The sequence below is a fragment of the Strigops habroptila genome, chromosome Z, assembly GCF_004027225.2.
Source record: "Strigops habroptila isolate Jane chromosome Z, bStrHab1.2.pri, whole genome shotgun sequence".
Taxonomy (NCBI): domain Eukaryota; kingdom Metazoa; phylum Chordata; class Aves; order Psittaciformes; family Psittacidae; genus Strigops; species Strigops habroptila.
This window is the reverse complement of record NC_044302.2, coordinates 79021962-79039979: the sequence shown is the minus strand read 5'-3', so window position 1 is coordinate 79039979 and position 18018 is coordinate 79021962. Positions and strand designations below refer to the sequence as shown.

General features: G+C 39.1%; 1 protein-coding gene across 1 annotated transcript in view; it reads right to left on the bottom strand.

The window, feature by feature from the left end:
* LOC115619927 (interleukin-6 receptor subunit beta-like) overlaps positions 1 to 17074 on the bottom strand; it is a 29474-nt gene extending 12400 nt beyond the window's left edge. The window contains exons 1-8 of the mRNA XM_030512945.1: positions 17052 to 17074; positions 14382 to 14429; positions 14134 to 14184; positions 10633 to 10744; positions 7024 to 7190; positions 5299 to 5438; positions 1890 to 2031; positions 1647 to 1729 (exon numbers count right to left, since the gene is read on the bottom strand). Coding sequence (XP_030368805.1) covers positions 1647 to 1729; positions 1890 to 2031; positions 5299 to 5438; positions 7024 to 7190; positions 10633 to 10744; positions 14134 to 14184; positions 14382 to 14424 — 738 coding nt within the window. The 5' untranslated portion in view covers positions 14425 to 14429; positions 17052 to 17074. The remainder of the gene's footprint in view (positions 1 to 1646; positions 1730 to 1889; positions 2032 to 5298; positions 5439 to 7023; positions 7191 to 10632; positions 10745 to 14133; positions 14185 to 14381; positions 14430 to 17051) is intronic.
* Between the last annotated feature and the right edge of the window lie 944 nt (positions 17075 to 18018).

Sequence of the window (18018 nt, the reverse complement as noted above, 5' to 3'; positions counted from 1 at the left end):
GGGGGGAGAATGTTACGGTTCTCTCACCAGGTTTTGAAATTGGAAAATGCTTCTGTGTAGGAGAAATAATTCCTAGGATCTGTGAAATTATGAGATCTATTGCAAAAGAAGAAAGTAGTGTAATTTAACTTGTTTAGTTTAGCAAATTGAGACCGGAAAAAGCTAGCACTGCTCTATATTGTGCAGTCCTGCAGGAGGTCCTGTGTTACTTGCAGTCACGAAAACAAATGTTGCCTGATTGGATGTTTAGAGCTGAAGCCAGCATCCTGTGCCTGTTGATCCAAACTATGTAAAGGTTGCACACTGAATGTTAGCAAAAGCAGAGGAGTGATGGCAAGCCTGTGACATCTCTAAGCTGTTTTATTTGTTTCAGGACAGCTTAAACAAGTGTGGCAGCAGAGCTGAAGATTTTCTTTTTCCATCTACATTTAACATGTTAATTATTGAGTTCACTCCTTCGCCCGCTGATGTTTGTTGAACCCATCTGGATTTGAACCCTATTTTATATGATAGACCAGTAGAAGTATTATCCTGAATGAAGGTCTTAGCCCTGATACTATATTTAATATTGCTTCTTTTTAATTATTTTTTTAAACCAAAGCATTTATGTGGAGAGTGATTTATTCTCTTAACTTGACATTTAAATTGGCATGTACAGTCTATTTCTTTGTCACAAAATGAATAACTTAGTGTGCAGCTTTGCCTTTTTATCAGTAGATAAGGGAAAAAGGGTATCTCTTATGCTTATCAGGAGATGTCTATTTCCTTTGCTGCTTTTTCTTTCCATTAACAAAAGCGCATGGGCTAACTACAGAACTTTCCAATTCTGACATTTAAAAACTCTGTTAGAGTCTGTCCTTTCTGTCTGGGATTTTCCCTATGTCAAACTTCCTGGAGTTTGTAGACACTCTTTCTATCAGAATTTAGTAAAATTAGTTAATTTCCATGCAAACACCTCTAGTACACTGTGCTCATTGAAATTGCCTGTGGGTCCATTGACTGTATATTCAAGACTGCCAGTTGCCCATTTCTTACCAAGAGAACTTCAGCTGTTGCTGATAATGACTCCTGCTGCAGAAAAGGGCATGCCTCTGATGTGTAGGTTTGAACTTTAAATGTCATTATGGGAAACATGCAGTTCGAAGCTGCTCTTATAAGCCAGAGGTTCTTTTTTCATCCCAATTATAATGTATTTGCACTTCTGAATTAGAAAATTAGTAGATTACAAAACTTTTCTAAAAGGTTTTGGTCTCTCAGAGTATGAATGCTCCTTACAAACACGTGAAACACAAGGTCACTTGAATGTGCTGAAGATTTAGTGTCTTTCAAGCAAAAGAGGCAGACTTAAGGCACACCTATTTTTAATGCAAGCTGGGAAGAATCTTTATTTTAGTCATTGATTTTGAGCCCAGAGATTGCTGGTTTAATAATTTTTCAAGTTTATAAGTTGGTGTGGTTTTTCCTTGCTAATTTCTAGCACCTAAAACACCACCATAAAAATGCAGTGAATCCTGAAGCAAGACTACAGTATTCAATGCCTTTTGCTTATACAGTAGTCTGATTATGATGAGAAAGTTTTTTCCTACAAAGTAATAAATTAATAGCATGGACATACATAAGGTACTCAGACTCAAAGTGAACGTTACCTCCCACTTCAGAAGAACACTTCTTCTGCCTGGAGCGATTTCTGTAGTTGCATTGTATGATATTCTTGGCTTGTTCATGAGTTCTGGTAAATGTGGATAAAGATGGAAACAGGTACTCATATGAATCAGTGTGATCATCACATTTTCAACAGTATCTGACAATGCTATTTCATATATACAAGATTTTAAAAGGCTATAACATTCATGCTTATTCCCAGTAGGACAAAACTGTATTTCACTTACTGTGAGGGACCACAATCTCTTTACTCCAAATGCAAACACAGTAGAGACCATCCTTGGCTATGCACCTCAGCTGAACAATGTATGAAGACGTAGCATTTAAATTCGAAATGGTGACACTGACAGCACTGCTTTCGACAGGCACCTAAAAACACATGATGTTTAATTTATGTGTCAGCAATAAAACATAATCTTGTATTAACTGGTTTCTCACCCAAGGACTAGTCTTCTGACTGCAGCCGAAAGTAAGCATTCCTATTTATCAATGAGGATTTACTACACGTTTTACCCAATGTCTTTTCACTCCTTCGATGCAATACCCTCTGTTTCATGATCTGCTCAGTCAGGACATGTAAGCAACAGTTTAGGCCTAAATATTGCTTTTATAACCAATTAGGCATTATATATAATGAAAAATAATCACTTAACCTAACTGTGGGCCTTGTTGGCATTCTGAAGAAAAAGATGTCAAGGTCAAATTAAATATAAAAAAAAATTACTTTTTTTCTCAAACGTTACAGTATGTCTAAATAGATGCATATGACTGATGTGGTAAAGAGCGTAGCTGGGTAGAATGTGTGGCTGCCTATGCCTTAGCGCCACAGAAGTAATGTGCATCTGCAGCTGATGATGGCACTGGACACGCAGTAACTGTACAGGGAACGGAGATAGTCTGGAAACAAAGACACCACCTGTGTCTGAGGAAATCCCTGAGCTGAAAACTGTAGGAGAAAATATGATAGAAAACTGTTGCTGTATGCTTGAATTCTTTTACACTCTTCCCCAGATGTCTATTGGTGGCCACCACCGAAGCACAGTATCCTGCATTAAATGGATTTTGGTCTAAGCTCTAAGCTTTAGGATGTTTTTGGTAGAAGTGCTATTGCAGATTGAAATATTTGGTTTAGAATTTGTCTGCTGTAAAGTTTTGTTTTCTTAATTATATGTAATTCCTAAAAAAAAGAAAATACTAAACCCAACCAAACCAAACAAAACCGAGCAAAAACAACAACAAAAAAAAAAAAATGGAGAACACTCCTCCAAAACCAAATCTGACAAAATCCTACACAAGTCCCCTACTATTAGATGACCAGCTCTCTTTGTTCTTTTTCTTTTTCCTAGTGCTTTTTTTTTTTAATTCTAATTAATTAATTGATTAACTTCCATGTCAGTGTGTTTACTGCTCCAGCCTGACCTTTATTTCTCATAACCCTGTTCAAGCGACTACCAGCGTAATGCACCATTGACCAAGTCTGGGACTGAGTCTAGATTCAGCTGCTCCTGAACTCCCCTCAAGAAGGAGTTTAGAACACAAGAGGGGTCCTTTCTGAACCTCATGACTCAAAGGAAGAGCTTCATTGACAGTTTTGTCTAACCCTGTCCTCTGTGCAGTAAATACTCAAGTGTACCTTGCCATTGAAACTTGTTAAATCACTATCACATTTACTATCAGGCTTTGTTAAATTGCTGTTTTACATCAATAAACTTATTGCTACTCTCTTTTGTGGATGAAGTTACACACTTCACTCGTAACAAATTGATCTATTCGGTAGGTTGGCAAGTAGTATCACCGATTATTTATGGAGGTATGAAGTGAACCTGAGTCCCAACTTCTCAGAAAAATGGGCTCATGACAATTGGTATAATTGGGAAGCTGTTGCCCTAGGCATTCCCAGAGCCATGATTCCAGGTCAGCCTACTGAAGCTTCCCAGAAATGAAATAACAGTGAAAGGAAGGAGCCTATTTCAAGTTCTCCAGCACCAGTCCTTAGTAAGGGACACAACCCCTTCCTTCCCCTTAGGAAGGCATTTCAGGGCCTGAATCAAAAAACCCAGAGTAATGCCAGAAGGCAACTGGCCTTCCTGTATGGAAAGTGGAGGCTTATCAGAACATAAGTGGTGACAGCCCATATATTTTAATTCCATTTGGTCCCCAAGGACAATTGGTGAAATTTTTAATAGATAGGGGAGTGCAAATTTCAATACTAACACAAGTTAGTATGGAAGAATATACTGAGAATATAGTGAGGGTACACTGAGAAGCAGGCCATGCGATCTGGATGGCTAAGATTGGTGGCCTGAAGAGAGCGAGTGTTGTGCTTTAAACTGCCAATTTATGGTTCCTGGTCAAGAAGAGTGTGGCAGCTACTCTCCCACTCAAAAATCACTAATGTACCATAATAACTGATTTCTGCTGTGGAATGGCATGGAATTTCTAAAGATTTGGAGAAATGACGAATGATCTCCAGAACCTATTCCCCATACAACTCACCTGTCCGGCCAGTTGGAAAACAAGCAGGAGGTAGCTTTTAGCAGTTGACTGTCGGCACCTGAATGCTAATACAGCCCTGCTAACAGCTGCTGTACCAAACACTCCAAACTTAAAACTACTTTGCACAACCATGGATGGCGGCACTAGATGTAAATGCATGTTTTTTATGGGTCCCCTAATGTATGTCAGAGAAGTTTGCTTTCTCTTTGGAGGGAGTAGGACATACTTTTAACAGACTCCCACAGGGGTATTAACATTCACCCACAATTGCTTATGCCTCACTTGCAGAACTTTTACAGACAGTCTCACTCCCTCAGGATGTGAAACTGCAACGATATATAGATGATATTCTGATTGGAGGAACTTCCCCTGAGAAGGTGGGGGAAGCAGCAGCAGCAGTATGGCAAGCACTAAATAAAGCAGAAATTGATATTCCATGTGGAGAATGTCAGGGACCAATTAAAGAAGTAAAATTTTTAGATACTGGATGGATAGCAGGCAGTGCAGTGATTGCTCCAGATACCTGAAGAAGAACAAAAAAGCTTCCAATGCTCCAATCAAGGAAGGAGTTACAACAATCAACGGGAACTTTAGAATATTGGAGGAAGTATGTACTTGGGTTTTCTATCACTTCCCATCCATTATACTCACTCTTGTGGACAGGCAAACCCTGGGAGTCAAAATTAGAACATAAAGAGGAGGTCAAAACTCTAACTGAAGAATTAAAAGTAGATCAGTGACTGGAATCCTATTATAACCCAATGAGGTTTCATCCAACAGGCTACTTACAGTAATCTGTTCCAAACTGGCCCCAGTGGGCCAAAACGATCTTTATTTTCTAGCTCAACCACATTTAAAGAAACAGAACAATGATACTCTGAATGGGAAAAGGCTGACATGCTGTTCTATTTTTTGTTGTCTAAGACTATTAATCCAAACAATTTAGGATCTATTAGGACAAGTCTGAGATTTTTGTGAGATTTGCCTGCAGATTATCTGCATGCTGTGCCTTGTTGTTATTCATGTTGTGTGTGCTCTGCAGTAGCACCCTGTCAATGTCCTGCTGTATGTGCTATGTACTGCTGAGCTAATGGTAAGGCACCTCATGTTCTCAAACAATTGTCATCTGGAAGTACATACCAGCGTCCACTGAGTGGATTCTGTGAGTGCCTCTCTGTATCTCAGCTCATACTCTGTAGGAGTTGGAGATAGGTCCCACTTTACTATCAGTTGGTTTGTGATCTGATGAGCATATATGTTCAATGATGTCAAGCACTTCCCTAAAATGGGGAACATACAGCTGTTATAAATGCAAGAGAAGGACAAAGGTTTTGGTAATTATATCTGTCAGGTGTGATTTATAAAAAATAAAAGACTTGGCACAGAATACTGAACACTGAAAGACTTTTAAAAGGGTGGAAATAAATCTTTATGTTAACCAAATAGAGTCTATCCTCCTGTCTTTCTTTTGTGAATGTTCTACTTACTTCAGAAAGACCCTTTTTCTAAGCAGGTGATACTCTGAGTGAGTCTGAAAAGCAAAACATAAATGCCAAGAGTTCCTATATTTGTGGATTGTACAAAAAATGTCCAGAACGTCTTCCAATTTCAGCAACTGTTTTAGCTATGTAATTTTAAATGCAAATACATTTTTGACTGTCGCTCTAATAAACACAAGGTGGCCAAAAGCCTCCGGAGGAGGTCATAGTGATAATTTGGTTTGTACTGGTAGTTCTCTGCAGCAGTGAGAAGCGCTGTTTTTTTCTTGGACCATGATTACTCTGTAAAGGTGAAGTTTTGGGAAGCTCTTAAAGTTATCTTAGTGATCAGATACTGTAGGGAATCTTTAAATAAATTTCTAAAGGACATAGTTAATAAGATTCAACATAAAAAGGACATGGAGCTGTTGGAGCAAGTCCAGAGGAGGGCCACGAGGATGATAAGAGGGCTGGAGCACCTCCCGTATGAAGACAGGCTGAGAGAGTTGGGGCTGTTCAGCCTGGAGAAGAGAAGGCTGCATGGAGACCTCATAGCAGCCTTCCAGTATCTGAAGGGCGTCTATAAGGATGCTGGGGAGGGACTCTTCCTTAGGGACTGTAGTGGTAGGGCAAGGGGTAACAGGTTCAAACTTTAACAGGGGAAGTTTAGATTAGATATAAGGAAGAAGTTCTTTACAGTGAGGGTGGTGAAGCACTGGAATGGGTTGCCCAGGGAGGTTGTGAATGCTCCATCTCCGGCGGTGTCCAAGGCCAGGTTGGACAGAGCCTTGGACCACATGGTTTAGTGCGAGGTGTCCCTGCCCATGGCAGGGGGGTTGGAACTAGATGATCTTAAGATCCTTTCCAACCCTTACTATTCTATGATTCTATAATTCTATGAGATTTACCTTTTTTTTGTGTCTCCCCTGTAGCACCATGTAATGGGTAACTGGCCTTCGAAAAGAGTTGAACTTTGAAAAGGTTTCTCAAAATATTAATGCTCTATGACAAGGATTCCTTAAGCGCATGATACTGAGTCAACCTACCCTTCATAAACCAATAAAGATGTCCAATAAACCATCAAAGCGAGCACAGGAAACTGGCAAAGTACTTTACACAAATATCACTATATATTTTTCCAGCTATGACTATTTTATAGTCTAGCAAATGATTTAAAGTAAGACTCTTCTCCCATAAAAACTGATCGACTTCTGCTATTGACTTCAGTAAAGATTTCATCCAAGGAAGCCAAACTGCAGTTTAGCTCTATGGACCCGTAAAAATAACAAGTGTATATTGGGAGTTACAATTTTGGAAATAATCTTTAAGAAAATGCTACCAGGGCTTCAGCTGGGGACTGCAGTGACACAATTCATGAAGACACTACCTGCTTTGCTTGGTGTAACTGAGATCTTCTTTCCTTTCACACAACTGTCATGGGCATAATTCACTGCTATCCAAATCGATGCAGATCGCTTCATGTAGAGATCCTTTCGTTTTATTGTGATGGAAGATGATGATGTGTTGCGTTGAAAAAGTTTTGGTATTCTGTCCCTTTGGAGAAAAGGAAGCAGAATGTAAACTAAACATTTTATTGGATTAAATTTACTCTTTCCTGCGTCTGCCCCAGAACACAATTTCACAGCAACTGATCATTTTCCAGGTACCTATACACAAAACTCAGTATCTTGAAATCTTGCAGGTGTGGCCTGAGCAGCTTGAAACAGCAAACATAATGCCAGTACCCTAGTAACTCTAGCAAATTTGAACATGCAAATCTTTGTTGCATGGTAGAAAACTGTTAAATTCCTTAAACTTGTAAGGCATAACATGATACAAGACAAAATCTGTTCGGCCTTCTTTTGTACATACAGTGAGATGTAAAGAGCATTTGAAAGATATAAGGTTAGGTCAGAAATTATTTATAAAGTCTATCTGCCACCTACCATAGGGACACCTAAATTCCCCTTGAACAGCAAAATTTCCCAGTTATCTGAATCTATATTACCACAAACGTATGAAAAACTTCTTGCGAGTTCTATGCCTGCTTTCTGACTTTGTTCCTGTAAAACATCAAAGTTTGACATAGGTATTTAAATGACACCTCAGTCTTCAGCACTATAGACTTCTCCTGGCATACCTAATGCACACAGCAAAGGAAGTCCAAGAGGTTTAAGTCCTCACATAGGAGGTTGTTCCTGTTCTGCCTAGGTTTCTTTCCCTTTTCTCTCTCTCATTTACTCTCCACCACACAAGGCATAGATTTTTTTCAAGGTTAAAGTTGTGTCAGTTGAATGTTCTTAAAGAAATGGGCCAGCATATTAATTGCCTACCTACATATTTCAAGTATTAAATCTGCTGATCATGATACAATATTTAATAACTGAACAAAACTACCTAAAGGTTCCCCTGTCTTCTGCTTCAGTCTAGCTGTGAATCAGCCATTAATATTTCAAAGCATGATTTTGAATGCTTGATTGGAACTTCTCAGTGGGAGTGTTTTTCTTTAATCCTTTTCTTCCTGACAACTAAATCATAAGGAGCAAGGATAAGGAACAATTTCAATGTCAGAACAATGCTACTTGCAGAAAGGGGTGATGTCCTCTTCTAGGCTAGCAAAAAGCCCTTTCAAACATTGTTTTCTTTTCCTTTTAGCCTACTAAGGAGCAAAAGGAAGTTATTCTTTAAGACGACTGGGTTGAAGTGTTGGAGACTGAGGTTCAAGACCTAGCTCCAGGTGGGGAAAATCAACCTCTCTATAAGGCAGTTGCCTCCCTCCTCTTCTACCCACCTTCTCTTTCGCAACTTTTTCTGCCTTTTCTGTTCATAACATCAACCCTGCAGCCTAGGAACAACACAGTCTGATATTGGCTGAGGACTCTTAACAGCAACTAGCTTATAAATACTTAGGCTGATAATATCTCTACAGAAGCAGAGCTGTTTCACACGTGCTTCTCCCCTTTCAAGAAATCGAGACTCCTGGAAGCCCCAAAAGGCAAGACAGCAAATGCAGTGGGATTTGGTGCTTATTGCAGCTTGGGATCTGCTGCTATCTCCAGTGGGAAAATATTGAAGGGATGGGAGGGGAGGGGAGCTGAAGGGAGGGGAGGTGAGTAGCCTCGACCCTGAGGTGATTGCTTTGCTACTCTGCAATGTGCAGAAGATCACTCTGGTGAATTTCGTAGTGTAGTGACAATGCTTCTAACCACAGCTCTTATTTAAATGCAGAGTGGTGGGTTATGTGGCAAAATAATTGGCAGTGAGTATCAGGATCTGCCAATGGCATGTGATGTGGTACCCTGTGTACCTCATGATACGGTCTTACAGTAAAAACATGTCTTCTGATCTTACTTCTCTATTTCTAAACACATCTTAATCTCATGAGAGATCCCAAATATGTAGATAAAAAATGAGGAAAATCCACTTTGTAATGCAGGTACTGAGATAGAAATCTGCTCACTTTTATTTTTTCTAAGAAACTGATGGGCAAATACTGATTCAATCTGCCTATTTGCGTTTTACTTGACTTTTTTGTTTTAGCTTTCTCAAGAAAGGCACAGCTGAAGATACCTGTAAGGTAATCAGTTGAAGATTAAGCCTACAAGTTCATTACATCCATTAAACCAATACTTGATATACCAGAATTGCAAGAAAATACTTTAAAATCTATTTTTTTTATGTGCCACATCTGACATCTCCTTGGATACGTAATATAACACAAAATATAAAATATAAAATAAAAAAACACAAAATAAAAACCAGCTTAGTGTCTGTTTGGGTTTTTGTGTGTTTTGCATGCATTAGCGTTGAATATTCAATGCAACTCAATAAATGCAAATAAAAGAAATTGATTAAAGTGATCTTTGGCAATAGTCTTTCAAACAATGCGTGGGAGTAATGGAAATATGTATAAATGACTCTTTGTATTGAGTTTGCGTGTCAAGGTTTTGGTAGGGAGGGACTACAGGGTGGCTTCTTGGAGAAGCTGAAAGAAGCTTACCCTGTATCTGCCCAAGCCAATGCCAGCCAGCTCTACGATGTACTCACCGCTGGCCAAGGCTGAGCCCATCAGCAATGGTGGTAGCCGGAGCAGAGATTCCCATGCAGCCCATAGGGCAGACTATGGCGAGGAAAGCTATGCCCCTGCAGCCAATGGAGGACCCCACACTGGAGCAGGGGTGTGACCCCATGGGAAGCCTGCACTGGAGCAGGCTCCTGGCAGGAGCTGTGGCCCCATGGAGAGAGGAGCCCCCAGTGGAGCAGGTTTGCTGCAGGACTTGTGACCCCACGGGGGACCCACACTGGAGCCATCTGTTCCTGAAGGACTGCACGCCATAGGAAGGACACACACTAGAGCAATTCATTAAGAACTGCAGCCTGTGTGAAGGACTCACATTGAAGAAGTTCATAGAGGATTGTCTCCCATGGGAGGGATCCCACCTTGGAGCAGGGGAAGAATGTGACGAGGAAGGAGCAGAAGAGACAACATTTGACAGACTGACCACAGCCAACATTCCCATCTCCCTGTGCTGCTGGGGAGGGGAGAAGATAGAGAAATGGGGAGCGAAATTGAACCTGGGAAGAAGGGAGGGGTGGAAAGAAGGTATTTTAAGATTTGGTTTTATTTCTCATTATCCTACACTGATTTGAATGGTAATAAATTAGACCACTTTCTCGAAGTGGAGACTATTTTGACCAGGAAAATCTTTACCCATGAACTTTGTTATATTTTCTTTCTCTTGTCCAGCTAAGGAGGGGGAGTGATAGAGCAGCTTTGGTGGGCATCTGTGTCTAGCCAGGGTCAACCCGCCACACTCTTATCCAGATCCTACCAGATCAATGTGTATTGATAGAATGTGAAGAAAGATTTTGACCAGTATTATGTAACAACCTACAATGTGATGAAATATGTTGGAGCAAAGCTCTAGCAAGCAGGAATCATGCTGAACAGCAATGTAATAATTTTTCATTTTCTGAAATGATTTTTTAGACTTACCATTTTAAGAAGATGGTATAATTAATTCTATTCGGAGCACTGGGTACTGGCAGCCAGGTACAGGTTAGATCCTCACTCAACTCTTTGTAGCATGCCAATTCATTGTCCCAATCTGCAAGATGGAAATATGAAGACTGGAAAAGTCCTATCACAGGCAACTGTTTGCCATTAATCAGTGCAAGGTGACTTGAAGCAAACCCAAACACAAAACCGGCTATATACCCTTTTGTGCAACAAAATAAGAACTATCTGTATGAGTCCTTATATTATGTTTACTCTCAGGCAAGTAATTCACTAATGTTTAGATCAAGGCACAAGAGACATTTAGGAAGATTAAACCTTATCAGTCCTAATGTTTCTAAGTAAAACCTAGTTTTCCTGCATGAAGGTAGAAAGGGATAATTCTTCATGTGTGTTATGATGTCATTACCAGCTGTTATCTACCCAACAACATAGTGCTGAAATGCTTGTTACGGTGTTTCCTAGAGCTTTAATCTGGTTACACCTTTGAACTGTGTTTCTCTCCTATGATAGTGACATCATGCTTGCTGCTTGCCTCTGCACTTATTTAAAGCTTAATTTTTTATTTTTGTTTTTTTCAATTCTGAACAAAATATGTTATACTGCAACACTATTGCATTGTTCGGAGCAAAAATGCAGAAATAAATTGCATATATTAAAGGAATCATTAGAGCTTCTGGCATTCTGCTTTGAGGAAAGCTATTGCAAAGTAATCTTGAACTAGATGATAAAATTACTGTGAACATCTGCCATAAGAGACCTCAGATTTTTATCTCTCAGCTTTGCTCTGGTTTCATGCTGTTCTCATCTGACACACAGTGCCTCTCATGTCACTATATTTCTGGAAGTGCTCAAATGTTTGCTGAAATCTGTACAAAGCTTTGGCTTCTGGTGGGTTACTCTGGGTCTGGGGAGCAAGCCCCTTCCCTGGAGGAGTTGCTGTCACCTAGGAACCCTGGAGAACAGAACCAGGAGCATCTGCCTTGCACTGAAGACACTGTTCATCTGCAAGAATATAAACTGGAGTTGGCCCTGCCTGGAGCAGCTTATGTAATGTTAAATACAAATTTATAGACATTTTTGAAAGTACAGGCCAGAACTGACCCCACATGCTCTTGTGAAGCATCTTAGAAACGAATTCCATACAACTGAGTTGGGGGAAAAAAAGAGTGAAGGACTGCATTTTAGTGAGTAACACCAAGGCCAATGTGATGTTTCTATAATTTTCAGCTGTCAAGAATTGCTTTGGAATTTCTTTCAAAGCATTATACACTGCAACATAGGGTTAATTGTCAACAGTAGAACTTATTGACTTGGTTTCATAATTACCCCAAACCCAAAAGTCGTCTCTATCTGGAGTTCAGAGTAATGGACTATTGCTGGAGAAAAAAAAACCCCACTTCTTACACTACCAGCTTCAGAAAGACCACATTATAAAGTAGTGGGAGCTGGAGTTTATATACAAAATGATTAGTGCTTAATTTTTTGAAAGAAAAATATGGGAGTTTTATGCAACTGAACATACAAATTTTTCAGCTGAAGGGAAGTAAAACACTGATGACATTCTTAAAGGTACTAATTTTTTGTCTTTAGCGGTTAAGCTTATTTCTGTGTTTCAAAAATCTCTTCTCAGTAACAGTAGTGATAAAATATGACTGTTCAGCTTTTGCTTTATGTCTTACTGTCTGAACTGTTAGTTCAGAAGAATCAGCCATGATGTCTTAAAGTACCACCCACACTTTTAAAAAAGACCCTGATTTTTTTTTTTTCCTCTTCAGAAAAGTAGATCAGGTTCTCAACAGGTGCAGGATACTTAAGGTGATAAAAATGAATTTGTCTTGATGAGTAGACTCACATGTCCTTTTTTTCTCTTAGGCTTAAAGAGTTGCCAATAGGCCTATCAATCAATTTTGAATAAGAAATGTTTTGCTACTGGGTAAGTAACTATGCTTATCTCTGGAGTTGGTGTCACAGCATAGTTATGGTTATGAAGTAAAAGATCAGTCCTCCTCTTCTCCTCAGTCAGAGTATCCCCGGTATTCTTTTCATCATTCAGATGGCAGCTGTATATTTCAAAGTTGATTTGGACAAAAAAGTGTGTCGGATGAGTACAGCTCAGACTTTAGTCCCCCCACCCTATGGCACTTCCTCTCTCTTACTAAAAGAAATGTGCTTTTCTAATAAAGTTATGCTGCATCAGTTTAGATGTGTGCAGTTTCCTTTTGGGAAGGTGGAGATCAGTTCTTCCTTGTTTCTACAGCAATGTGAATAATTATTGAATTCTTTGCTTTCCTACTCTGACCACCAGCCAAATCTTGGCCACCTCACCCATAGACATAGTGCTCTAAAAACTGGGGAAAGCAGCAACTGCTCTCACATTCTTCTCCTGTTTTACCTTGGAGTAAGCCTTTCATTTACTTGGTGTTTCTTTTTTTTGTTCTCATTCTTTAAAACAAACAGCCGAAAACAAAAGCTTTTTGGAACTGCTGTAATACTTTATGTCAATATATTTGTAACATACTGCTTCCGAAACTACTTGAAAGAACAGTTTTGGAGAGAATGATGAGAAGGAAATATTTTGACTCTTCTACTTAATTTCTACTAGCTTTTTACTCAAATAATTTCTATTAACTGAGATCCAAATGGCTACCGCAGTGTTGCAGACCTGTCACTGCTTATGGAAGAACAGGGGGGGTTATATTTTTCCTCATATTCCCAGTCTTCCAAAAAACCTCTGGCTTTCTCTATGACAGGATGATATTAGAACAGTCAAAGAAAAAATAATAGATTCTATGTGTGGAAATAGTGCGTAAGCTCAGCTAACACCCCAATGCGCTACCCTACTGCCAATATACCAAGTTCTACATTACTTTCTTCAGATGAACATACTGAATGGTACACACTTTTTTTTTTCACTTGTTCTATTTGTAGATATTAGTCCACATGCATATTCAATTCTATCCTAGTGCTTTTTTCGTTTTATTGTGCTGCTTCCACTTGAAGAACATGTGTATTATTAGTACTTCCCAGACTAAGAATAGTACTAGTCCTGTACCATGACTGTGCTCCAAGAGCTAGGCAAAGAAAGAAAAGAATTGTTCTCCGTTCTAAAGACTTCACAATCAGTTTCTTCTTCTTTAGAAAAGAATAATAACCTCCACTGAAATGCGTTGGTCTGGCCCTTTTTGCCAAGAACAGTAATGTATCAGTTGAATGTAAAGCATTAAAAATTGTCACATATGAACATTATAGATTGCACTGTCTTTTGAAATTGGCATTGCTGTTGAGACAAATATTGTCTCAGGCCAGTGTGAAGTGGCCCCAGCTCCATAGCAGTGGGCAAGGCCCCTGGTGGCTGCACACAAGGATGCTGGTGTCATCCCTTTGCCCCTTGATCAGTCCATCTGTCAGGGTCCCCCTTCAAGATTGATGTTCACCTGTGAAATTAAGTGAGGTTTTATCTGAGAAGTATTTACCCACCTGGGAGCTGCTGGCAGAATGGGAAACCCTGGGTTATGCAGTTGCAGGAATCTGAGGAACAAAAAGCAATTTTTTAACAAGATAATGGCAAAAGAGACAGCAAAAAAAAGTGTTACTGGCTGTTGTTTCTCCCATCTACAGAAATTAATTCAGTCATGATTTTGGCTGTACAGCCTTGTCTTTGAGTGGCATTAAGAATTTTTACTATTTATAAACATTAGTAAGTTATGCAGCACATGAAAGCTTACCTGTTGCAAAGAAAAAGATAGCCACGAGCAGAGAGTTCTTCATCTTCTCTGTAAAGAAGCATAATGATTACCATCAACATTACAGTCTTCAGTCTGTTTTTCACACTTCCTTTTCAAACTTCCTATTCATTCATCTACCTGTACTGTTACTGGCTGAACACAAGTAATGGGTTTATTAGTGACAATGTAAGAGACACTTGACCTCTTAGTTATTAATTACACTTATGAAATCCCAACAACCCTTTGGAGAAACAGAAACCTTCCCCCTTGGTATTCATAGGAAGTCACAGTGAGATTCTTAACAGTGTCTGAGGTATTAGCAGTGTAATTGAATTGCTTATATAGGTGTGATATATGAATAATATGAATTAATATGAAATAATATGAATTAAACTTATATAGGTACTTCAAACTCCTCTGAAAATCCTAGCCTAAATGTCAATGTTATAATCAATTGATATCAATAAAAAGTAAGTCAAGGTGTTTGACTTATTTTACTATGAATGGTTGGATACTGTAGAAACGCTAGCAGCAGCAGATCCTGCCTGTCTTCACTTATTGACTTTTGTCCCATTCAATGTAATTTCAACACTGCAAAGATGCTGTATCTGCGTTGTTGGTAACAACACTGGGAGCCCTAATGTAGACAAAAATCACCATAGCTGTAAATCAGGTGTTACTATAAACTCCACATCTGTGAAATCTGGTCAGAGACCATTTAAAACAACTCTGGGCACAGAAGCCACCAGAGCCACAAGAGCTGCTGCTGCTAAAACAGTAAACGGAAATTTTCAGAAAATTTCACTACTGTGGGAAATTTCCCTCTGGGCTTAGATAGCTGTAATCAGAGACTGGATTCACACCTACCTGGAGATAGGCAAATTATTAACTTATCTTGGCAACCGTATATGTCAGGTTGAGTATTGAATATATGTATATGTAAAAATTGGTTTAAAATGAATCACTTCTTAAAGAGAGTTATAGGCATACTTCTGAGCCTGGTCTACAGTAGGAGTGGGTGACTAATACGTCAACTATATCTTATCAGATTTTCTGAAGGGCACTGTCATGAAACACAAGTGAACAATGAACTTTATTAAGTGTTACAGGGGGGTTCCTAGTGATGAAATCATTTGGGCTTGGGTGTAAGCTCTAAGATGCTGAAGGGTGGTGGGTACAGTATGTGCACGCAGGTTCAAAACCCCTCTTAACTGAATGACCCAAAAACCGGCCTTGATAATGCTTCCCACAAGGAACAGCCAAGAGGATAGTGTTAATTTATGAGCAGTAAGGAAAAACTGACCAAAAAAAAAAAAAAAATAAAAGAAGAAGAAAAAAAAGGAAGTCATGTGAGAGAGATTTTGACTGCAGGGGTTGAAGAGTTAGAGACTCAGAGTAGCACAGAAGCCAAGAGATGGAGAAAACTACATTAACTCTATGTATTGGTTTGATGTGGTCAGGATAATCACATTTAAAATAACCTATCCCAAATAAAAACCATATAAATATCTCAGTGCAAGAGCTGAAACTGGATTCAGCCTGCACAGTATTAGGATAGAGCATACTGGAGACAAATAAACCCAGTAAGGCAAGTCCACATCATCTTTGCTGGAGCTCTAGGTCTTGGTATGAACATTACTGTCATTTAAATTAAGAAGTCAATTGTAACAAATACAGAAAATACATTTCCAATCAAAACAGCAGAGGAGATGATCGAATCTTGAAAACTGGAATCTGTCATGGGAGTAAGTACCTTTTTTTAATTGTAGCTCAGCTATCAAGTTGCCATAGTAACCTTTTAATGTATTTTAATATATAACAAAAGCTGGATTTTTGTGTTTTTTTTTTTTTTTTTAGGTAACTTTTGAATAAAAACACTTTTTCAGATGTTTAATATTTCAGGTCTTTCACTTCTATGGACTTGTTTCAGAATTGTAAATGCTGTAAATTTCCTGTTATTCAGATGAGGATAAACTATGCCATCTTCTGTGATATGCTCAAAAGTGCAGAACAACTGGAGGATACCACTGACTTTGCTTTATTTTTGACACAAATGGTTTCTCAGTCCTAGGTTTATGCATCTCTCCAGATGTGGTTTTCACTGAATGCTTTTCCTTGTCACTCGCGTTTTTAAGTTCTGCAGTAAAAGATATGGCAGGCTCTTGGGCTCCCCAGAATGCAATCTTGAAATAAATGAACTTCTCTGTTTAGACTGGATTACACCATGTAAATTAATAGAAAACCCACATTGTCCTTCTCTGTTCCCTCCTTCAAATTTATCTGTTAACTGTTATGCTTCAAAGAAAAATAACCTCTGAAGACAGGTGGACACAAGGAGGAACATGCTGCCATCCCCCTTGTCCTGCTCCATATCTGTGGAGCTACATCTCTTATGGCCTTGCACATCACAGGAGGACTCGTCAGGCAGTGAGCTTGTGAGTACACTTATTGCAGGTGACCCTTGAGCCCATGAATGCTAATGAACCAGAAAAAGTATGAAATCTTGTGTGCTTAGAGTCCTAAATATATCCCAAGAAAGCCTGGGTTATGTGCGACCAGTATTCTTGTTAAAGTGCAGCCAGAACAACCGAGTGGGCAGCAGAAGCAGAATGTAGACTGCAGAGATATCACATCAGGAAAGGAACATTGCATTTCTATATGAAGTCTTACCTTGTCTGAAGTGCAAATTAGTGAGGTTTTCATTTTCTTTTGGTTGTATTTTTGCTAGCTCGCTCTTCCTCTGGTGAAAAGTCCAGTTCCAGTTGACTACAGTTGATCTGTTTCAGGCATATTGTAACAAATTCAATATTGTAGCAAATTCAAATTAAATTTTGGCCTATTAGTAGCACATCATGAAGTCCTGTATCTTCCCTCTATGGATTTAAAGTTGAGCTACAGTATTTTTCACAAGTTGTTTCTGCTATAACAGCTTCCAATAAGCAGACCTCCAGCTCTGTAAAAGATCTAACAGATACTTGCAGAGTGTTTTTTTACCAGAGAAATACATGAGTATCTGAATTCAAAGAGTGATATTCGTATGGTCTTTAGGGAAAATAAAAAAATCCCACTCAGCCCTCAGCCACACCCCCTGGCGGAAATTTGCTGTGATAGGGAGAGTCTCCTCTACACACTCTTTCTTCCTTTCTGAGTTCAATCTACATCGCGAAGCAGCTTATCATTCAAGCAGCTCTGTGCTATCTTAATGAAAATCATAATCTTCACCGTAACAGATTGGCCGAGCAGAGACCATCAAAAAGTTTATATAAGACATCTGCACTGGAGGTTTAAAAAATCTGAGTACGGATGAAGCGTAAATGTCACTGAATAAACTAGGCAGCCAAAGCAGAACGCAGAAAACCCAGATATTTATGTATTTGGGTGAAGATTCCTTTGAAGAAAAAAAATAGAGGAAACTAAATTGATTTAATTAAGACCAAATAGTCTTAATCAAAAGACTAAATTCTGCTTATACTAGAATCAGTCTGGGGTCTCACCACTGACAGTGATGTGATGCTAGATAGTCTTAATCAAAAGACTAAATTCTGCTTATACTAGAATCAGTCTGGGGTCTCACCACTGACAGTGATGTGATGCTAGATCTCCCTAAGTGCAGATGAAGGCGTTTGCTAGTATATCA